This window comes from Sinocyclocheilus grahami, unplaced genomic scaffold (genome assembly GCF_001515645.1).
Source record: "Sinocyclocheilus grahami isolate Dianchi unplaced genomic scaffold, SAMN03320097.WGS_v1.1 scaffold2345.1, whole genome shotgun sequence".
NCBI classification, from domain to species: Eukaryota; Metazoa; Chordata; class Actinopteri; order Cypriniformes; family Cyprinidae; genus Sinocyclocheilus; species Sinocyclocheilus grahami.
The window spans coordinates 32,844-42,414 of record NW_015507524.1 but is presented as its reverse complement, the minus strand read 5'-3'; the positions used below and the strand labels follow the sequence as shown (position 1 = coordinate 42,414).

At 39.6% G+C, this 9,571-nt stretch overlaps 1 protein-coding gene across 1 annotated transcript in view; it reads left to right on the top strand.

Moving 5' to 3' along the window:
- Positions 1–9,571, top strand: part of LOC107574799 (interferon-induced very large GTPase 1-like) — a 42,508-nt gene that overhangs the window by 22,845 nt on the left and 10,092 nt on the right. The window contains exons 3-5 of the mRNA XM_016261237.1: positions 1,335–1,397; positions 1,494–1,526; positions 4,127–4,197. Of these exons, the coding sequence (XP_016116723.1) occupies positions 1,335–1,397; positions 1,494–1,526; positions 4,127–4,197 (167 nt within the window). The remainder of the gene's footprint in view (positions 1–1,334; positions 1,398–1,493; positions 1,527–4,126; positions 4,198–9,571) is intronic.

Sequence of the window (9,571 nt, the reverse complement as noted above, 5' to 3'; positions counted from 1 at the left end):
TTGATGGTAAGTGACCCCGAGCCGGAACAGTGTCACAAGGCTCTCTCCATCGAAGGAGCTGGCAAGGGCGAGCAGCATGAATGCCCTCACGTAGGTGAGCGGGTCGTGGCTCATGGCGACGAACATGTCTCGTTCATCCATATTTGCTGGTCTAGTCTTCTGTCACGGTGCGCCTACTGCGAGGAGACGAAGGAGCGAGGAGACATGGGGAGAATCCAGAGCAATCAGACTTTATTTACAAATACATGGGAACACACGCGTAGCACACAGGGATTGACTGTTAAGACTAGACACCAGACTCAGGAAAACACAGGGCTAATAAACACAGGGAAAGTAATCAGGGAGAACTGAAACAGGTGGAGTGATTAATCAAAAACCATGGAAACTAAAGAGGGAACACCTGAAATCACAACACAATCAACACGAGGGAGAAACTAGGTCACAGGAGGGAACATCGAACACGTGGGAGAGGAAAACAAACACCAAAACAGTACATGGACGTGACACATGCACTGCATCTATGCATACATAAATACTGGATTAATATTCTATTTAATACATACATTTACTTCATAGACATCCTTAATATCAATTATGTTTGTTCTAATGTCAGCGTTTCTTTGTCTTGACACAAACAATGTACAAACACTGCATGGTATCATTTTTGGTAGTGGAGCATTTTACTGATTACACAAGGGCAGTATTGTGCATCCCTAATTTCTGTCAGAGTAACTCAAAATGATGGAGCAGGACACAAATCAACAAATTTGGCTGCATCAATAAATTAAGTCCATGGTGTATCCCAAAAATGCTATGTGTGTCTACACATAGTGATATTAAGGGGTATAAATGTTTTTTGTTTTTTTCATGAAAAAAATCTGCCATTGTTCTCTTTCTTGTAAACCATTGTCTCTGTCTTGTTTGCCCAATTTGTAAAAATATATGATGGTATATCATCCATATAGACAGCTGGCAAAATTTAAGTAATTTTAATACTCAATTTGTTTGCAATTTGTTTGACATCTGTAAGATATCCTAAATCACAGATGTTGCTACGTTAATCTTCATAAAGGTCTTTCCACACAACCTCTCCTCACTTAAGATGACTGCCCTTAAGATTAAAAGCCCTTGCCATTACTAATCCATCACTAATCACTAATACACTAATCCATCAAATTGCTTTAAGTAGTACATTTGTTAAATAGTATATTCAAAATTAACACACCGAATTCCTGTGAGATCACATTGGTATTTCCAGCTCTTTTAAAATTTAGAGACAAAATCAGTAAATAAGTTATTTAATTAGCTTTGTTGTTATGCTTTTCTCTCTGCAGCCGGTGACTGGAAGACCAGGGAAAGACGGGATAGGAGCAAGAGCATGGATGGACGCCCCAAAAGTAAGTATTTGACTGAAACAGAGCAGTTTATAGATTTAAATTGCTAGTACTGCTTTTTCATTTCATGGTGGGTGTGTGTGTGTGTGTGTTTTACAGTGGACAGTAGTCCAGATTTGGATTGCCCTGACAGTAAGTCAATTAACAGTAGTGTGTTATAGTTTTATAGTTTTGATTAACTGTGACTGATAACTAATGTTAATACATTTATATGTTGGTTTACTGATACTGATCTGTTGAGTTATTTAATATACAACAAAGATCTAATAATCAGTTTTTAATACTGAAGATATATATAAAATAACTAATATTGTTAATAAATACACATGAATTAGAAAAGGGAGTAACATTTTTAGTTTAGGGGGCAATTCTCACTATTAACTAACTATAAACTACGACTTTTGCCTCAATAAACTCCTAATTTGTTGCTAGTTAAAGGTGCACTAAGCAAATTTTTCCAAACGATGTTGATATTTGAAAGCACCAAAACAAACACGCCCATACCCCAACAGGACCTCGCCCCTTTTTTGATAACTCCACCCCACACATACGTACACAACCCTGGGACGATGGCGGAATCTGCATATTCAAGCGAAAACCAACACAGAATAGTTGTGTGAAAAAGCAAAATCAACGTAACTCACCTATCAGGAAGACACAAAGCAACCTTGGCATCTGATTCCAGGCCTTCCCGCTCCTTGAGTTTCTCCACTGCTGGAAATCTGCTCCAATATTTACGCGGCCCTACCTCTTGCCTGATCGAAACCCTTTTTAATGTTTTTAATGTTTTGTTCCTTAAGTTTAGATAAGGGGTGGATTAAGAGATCTAAAATATGGTCATGACGAATAAGGCATTAATATGTGCTTTATAAGTACTAATAAAAACCCAGGTGGGTGATATGGTAAAAATATCATATCACGATTGTTTTTCAGGAAAATCACGATTTTGGTTGTTGGTTTTACTATTTTGCAAGCTGTCTGAGCAGTACAGCCAAAGTCACTTTAAGACAAGTGATGTCACTCGGCAGTCATCTTTGAAATGCCTCTCGGGCATGCAAGTGCAACTCCTATCTCTTTGAATGGGGAAACATCAAATTCTACAAAACTGTTCACTATGCTTGCGATTAAATTTCCTTTTTGAAATCACCAAAGAAATCGGATATCAACTGTGTCATAAATGTTGTTTATTTTGCTCAAATAGCGTTATAAAAAGCGTATTATTCAGGCTAGATCAGCCAGTGCGCATGCGCAGTCCTGAGCGCATGTCTCAAAACGCTGACTGTTTCTATAACAACCGGGACTTCTAACGGCAGCTGCAGTGACGCGCTGATTTTACCTATTAGCGATTGGCTCCATCATTAAGAAGGCGGGGCTTCATGCAATTGAGCGGCCATATTGAGCATTGTATTTTCCCCATTCAAAACTATACGAGTGACATGTCTTGGGTATTCTATAGTCTTTGGTACAGCTAAACTAATTTCCCTATTTTAAAAACAAACCTTACAAGGTAACAAAATATAAAATAAAAAATAATGGCAGACATTTAGGCCAAAGTGGGTGAAGATAAAAATCTTTGCCATTATTTTATCTTTGTTATTAAAAAATAAGAACAAGGATATTACAAATATTAAACATTACAAATATACATACTATACAAATGAGACAAACAGTGCTTTATTTTTCAGGTACAGTAGGTGTATTTAGCAGTAGCATTCAAGAAATGGAATGAATAAATATAAAAATAAAACACTACACTTCACTGTATAAATTATGCATTGCTTCTAGATTCTGAAATTATACAAAAAATATATTATTTTGTGTTCAGCACAAGACAGAAATTAATACAGGTTTGGGACAGCATGAGAGTTAGTACATAATGGGTGAACTATCCCTTAAAAGACAAGCGGCAGCATGTTTAATCAGTCTGCTGTCGCTTTAAAACCTGCACGCATCCGTTTTTCTCTCAACTGTTTATTTTAACTTTAGACATAACCAACTGTGTTTGTATGTAAACCGTGTGTGTTTTTGACAGCATAAGCACAATCAGACACGAAAGATAACTTAGTCCAGGAATCAAGCGCTGTTTGACAGGCTTTTTAGTTCACATTCAAATAATGCACTTTTATGATTTGGAATAAGTGCAGTGTAACTCTGCCGCAGAGTTAACATTTGATGTAAATGTATGTGGCGTTGTACAGTATATTGTGATGGAGGCACCAGAACTGCAACTGATGTGCGCTGTAGCATGATACTTCGATATTTCTTCCAAAGCAGATCGTGGAGACATTTGAATCGTCCACAATCAAAAATTGTGATATCCCACACCCCTACCCAATATGCTAATAATACGCATGCTAAAAGCTAATAAGTTAATAGTTAGAATTGCCCCCTCAACCAAAGTGTGTTGAAAAACATGTTCTCCTCCAAACTGATAGCTATATATGTTAAACAATCATGTTCTTAAAACAAATAATTGAAACAAATAGTTAGGGTTAGTCAATTAACAGAAATGAATCTGACTTTGCAACACTAATCAGATTATTTATTTTGGTGCATGTATTGTGGATTATAAAATCAGGTTTCTTGTTTTTGTTTACTGAACTGTGCATTAATTTAAACAGACAGCTATGTAACATAGCATGCATTTTACAATATTAATTAAGCTGTTAAAAGCTGTTCTAAGCTGTTAAAAGACATTCTTTCAAATGACACTTTTTTATGCTACCTTTAAGAAACTGAACCCAAAATCAATGAAGAAAGAATGAAGGACATTAGAAAGTCAGCAACAGGAGAAACACATGGGGTGAGTAATTAAACCAACTACTGCCCTTTTTCATAATATATCCATGTAGTTTTCATGGTAAATGTGTCACTGGGTTCTAAATGCTTCAAAGGTCTGAATATAAAGACAGCATAAAAGATGAACAAAACAATGATAAATAGGTATAAATCAAATGGGGCCGTTTAGATCTCCAAAAAGCATGCTAAGCAGGGTGTGTAATTATTTTACTAAGATGCTAGAGTCTACAGATGATGATAATGTTAAGTGAAATATAAAGTAATTTAAAAATATAAAAAAGTCCTGACTTTATATTTTTGCAATGCATTGAATAAGAACCTTAAAACAATTACATCCCTATTCAACACATGACATGGACAATGAGTGAAGGTGACAAGTGAAGAGTTAATTAGCAAAAACCGATAAATGCCATGTTTTAACAAATAAACTGATTGCAGTGTGTTATTCTCTACATATAGAACATTCTGAACCCTAAACACGTTTTGTCACAAAAGCCGGTATTGTCCATGGTCAGTGCATCGCGAGTTCACGTTTTACAGCAGAAACAGACAAGCGCCCTTGTTTGTAAACAAAACCCTATAAGTTCTTTTTAGTGAATCAGTGGCCTGTATCACGAAGCTGGTTTCAGTTTTTACTCAGGTAAGTTTGCGTTTAGTTTGAGCAAACTCTGAGTTTTCGGGCTCAAGAAGGTGGGTTAGTTTTGAGCGGGTTTTGTCACCATGGTAACTTGGCTCTGGAGCAGGTTTTATTCTGAGTTAGAGATCGCAAACCCAAACTGGACCAATCAGTTGTGAAACAAAGTCCCATATATCTGATGCAACAAAGCCACCCCTCCTTTATCTCTCACTACAAATTAAAGCAGTTTAGAGTCAAAGAATTTTAGAGACAAAATTCCCAGACGTTTGCAGCTACATATTTACATTATAATTTATATTTTATTTATATATTTATATTTATATTTATATATTATATAAATTATAATTGTTTATAACTATATGAATATAATATATATTTATATAATTAGGCCTGTTATATGAAGTGGCAATTCATTTTAAGCATAGGATTAAAATTCATTAAATGTATATACATATAGATAAGCTTTAATATATACAACTTTTAAAATTACTAAATTCATATGTTTTAATTTTGAGCCCTGTGTAAAACTAGTATATAAATAATTAAATTCAGTTGATTAATTTGCATAGTCATATTTTCTATCTGTTGCCTTCTGTAACAATGAGGCTTAGGCGGCGTTAGAATCCATTTGCAGAAGTTTATTAATAGCAGACTTAAGTGACAGAAACGTTAAGCCAGGCAGAAAGTCAATACCACAACAGCAGTCCAATCCATCAACATACACATCCAAAAGGCAGAGACGAGTAAGCAGGCAAAAGGTCCAAACACAGTCATCAGTCTGAATCAGGCTATCAATGCAAAGGGGTAATCCAACAAATGTAAAGCAGGTAATCAGGCAGAATCATACACAGAACAGGCAGGCAGAAAACAATGGAAACGCTCGATAAGGCAGGTAAACTGGCAATATTTCGCAATGGGCAAATACACAGTCTCTTGCTAAATACTGATCAAACAGAAAATGAGCGTAGAAGCAGAGGGAGCGGTAAACAGTCAGTACTCAGGCTAGGGCTCCCTCTGCTGGTGCGGTGTTACAGAACCCCCTCGTGGATCGGTTTGAGGAGCGAAACATGAAAGGATGGAGAGATGCGATAGTTAGCAGGAAGCTCTAACTAGTATGTGACCTCATTTATTCTTCTTAGAATTTTGAAAGGACCAACATACCTGGGGCTGAGCTTCCTACTTGGTAGCCGCAATTTGAGGTCCCTCGTAGAGAGCCAGACCCACTGTCCTGGTTGGTAGGGAGGATGTGGGCAATGTCGTCTGTTGGCCTGGAGTTCCTGTACTCTCACGGCTCTCTGAAGATGTACGTGTGCTCTGTCCCACAACCTCTCACTACGTCGGATCCAATCGTCCACCGCAGGGACCGATAAGGGTTCGCCAGTCCACGGGAACAAAGGGGGTTGATACCCAAGGACGCACTGGAAGGGAGTCAAACCAGTGAATGAGTGTGTAAATGAATTTTGTGCGGATTCAGCCCATGGAAGGAATTCAGACCAGCGGTGTTGTTCTCGGCTACAATATGGACGAAGATATCTGCCTATCTCCTGGTTTAATCGTTCGATTTGTCCATTTGCCTGAGGTTTATGTTGATGTCAAGATGTTTGCAGAAAGCTTTCCAAACTTGGGACGTAAACTGGGTTCCTCTGTCGCTGACGATATAATCTGGTATACCATAAATTTGAAAGACATGATGAAACAGTGTTTGTGCCGTCTCCATGGCTGTAAGGAGTCCTTTTAGAGGAACCAGATGACAAGATTTGGAGAAACGGTAAGTGATAACTAGGACAGCAGTGAAGCCGTTGGACAGAGGCAAGTCTGTGACAAAGTCAATAGATAGATGGGACCAGGGACATTGTGGGATGGGCAGTGGTTGGAGGAGACCTGAAGGTAACTCCTTGGGGGTCTTTGATTGGGCACAGACTTGACAGGTTTTGACATCCTTGCAAGTAGTGACATCCTTGGTCATCGAGGGCCACCTGAATGAGTTTTGCAGTAAGTGAAGAGTGCAGGATATTCCTGGATGGCCAGAGCTGACAGAAGTGTAGACCCATTGCATTATTCTGTGACGTAGATTTTGTGGAACATACTGTTTGTCTGGTGGGCAGTTGACAGGTGCTGGCTCTTGAAGTTGTTCCCTTTGTATTTCCTCCATTATGTCCCAGGTGATAGGAGCGATGACAATAGAAGGTGGGAGTATGCATTCTGGTGTGATGCTTTCAATGTGGAGATCATACTGCCTGGATAGAGCAGCTGCCTTACTATTCTTATATCTTACTATACTGCCTGGGCGATATGTCACCGTAAACTGGAATTGGGTGAAAAAAAGGGACCAGCGAGCCTGGCGTGGGATTAGTCGTTTGGCACTCTTGATGTATTCTAGATTTGTGTGGTCAGTTATTACTTTGAAAGGGGTGGACTGCTCCTTCTAACCAGTGTCTCCATTGCTCGATGGCTGCTTTCATGGACAAGAGCTCTTTGTTCCCAACATCATATTTCCTTTCAGCTGCAGTTAACTTTCTTGAGAAGAATGCGCATGGATACAGTTTACCGGGTTGGCCATGGCGTTGGGAGAGCACAGCTCCGATTCCACAGTCCTAAGGGTCAACCTGCACCACAAATGGAAGATTGGGGTCAGGACGTTTCAGGATGGGGGGCTGTTGTAAACCTTTCCTTCAATGTATTGTATGCCTGGCTGGCATCCTCAGTCCACTTCAACTTCGAAGGCTTTCCTTTCAGGAGGGATGTCAGAGGGGAAGCAATCATACTGTAATCTCTGATGAAGCGTCTATAGAAGTTGGCAAACCCCAGAAACCTTTGAAGCTCTTTTACGGTGGATGGTTGTGGCCATTCTGTGACTGCCTTGACCTTGGATACATTCATTTTTACTCCTTGGTGACTGATATGGTAACCCAGGAATGAAGTCTGTCTGACATGAAACTGACATTTTTCTGTCTTGTTGTACAGTTGGTTTGCTATTAGTCGAGAGAGGACGGTCTTGACATGGTTGATATGTTCATTTTTAGACTTTAGGTAAATCAAGATGTTGTCAATGTAGGCTATTACGTACTGGTTCAGAAGGTCTCGGAAAATCTCATAAATGAATGACTGGAAAACAGCTGGAGCATTGGCAAGCCCATACGGCATAACCTGATATCCCCTAGTGGTGAGGAAGGCAGTTTTCCATTCATCAACCTCTTTGATTCTGATCAGGTTATATGCACACCTTGGGGCAAGTTTGGTGTAAATGGTAGCCTCACGGAGCTGTTCTAGGGCTGAAGGAACCAGTGGAAGGGGGTAGCAGAATTTCACTGTGACGTTGTTTAGTCCTCTATAATCAATACAAGGCCTTAACCCTCCATTCTCACAGAAAGTGGACGACTTGTCAGCTCACCCTGATGCCAGGAAATGATGGGGTCATGAATGGATAGCCATGGAAATCTGAGGATCACTTTGAGTTTAGGGGAGTCAAAGACATACAAGATTAATTCTTGATGAAACAAACCAACTTGGAGTGTTAATGGCTTGGTCTGATGGGTAATCCCCTCTCCAATTGAGTTATCGTCTGCAGATTTGATCTTGATGGGAGGGTTGCATGGTTGGGTAGGAATGTCATATTTTTTTGATGAGATCTTTGTTAATGAGGTTCAAAGCTGCTCCAGACTCGATCATCATTGTTAATGAACTAGTAATATATCCAGTCTTTAGTTTAATAGGGAGCTTGAATGACTTGTTGCTTAAAAGTGAAAAGTGTTCAATATTTACCCGAGAGGTTGTTTGGGCCTTGTGTGGGCACCCTTGACTGCAATGGCCTGCTTCACCACAGTAAAAGCATAGTCGGAGTTGACGTCATCTCATCCTTTCCTCCTCAGATAATCTAGAAAGACATAGTTGCATCGGTTCATCACTTGGTTTGGTGGTTGATGTTGTCATAGGTTGAGTGACGGCCGGCGAAACGTGTTCAAATCATCTTGCATTTTTTCGTCTCGGGACTTGTCTCATCAGGTTGTCAATTTTTATGGTAACAGTCACAAAGTCAGAAAACGATAAATTCTCCCCTTTACAAGTCAGCTCTGCCTGCAGATCAGTGTTGAGGCTCTGTTGGAACACGGCTTTCAGTGAAACATCATGCCATCCGCTCTGAGCAGCGAACATTCTGAACATGATGGCATATTCGGCAGCAGTACGGTTACCTTGTGACATTTGTAGAATCTGCGTTGTTATATCCTTGCCCCCAGCGGGATATTCAAACACTTCTCACAGTTGTTGGAGGAAGTAATCAAAAGATCTTCTAAATCGCACATCCGTTTCCCAAACTGCTGCAGCCCAGTTGATCACCTTGCCAGATCATAACGTCATCATGAAAGCGCATTTCTTTTCATCTGACTCAAACTTGTCTTCCTGGTTATCAAAGTAAATCTTGACTTGACGAACTAAGCCTCTACATTGCTCCGCAGATCCATCAAATTTATCAGGTAATGCAAAGCTTACCGTCTTCGGTGTGGGCGATGGACGAGACTGGATGTATTGAGTCAGGTGCTCATTGACAGACTGGAGTTTAGCAAGTTGATCTTGGTAACCCTTTAATACCTCACTTTGATAGGCGAAAGCCACTTGCAAGTTTGAAACTTCCGCTGGATTCAGTTGAGGCAAAGTATTCTGTAACAACGAAGCTGAGGCGGCGTTAGAATCCATTTGCAGAAGTTTATTAATAGCAGACTTAAGTGACAGAACAGTACCGTAA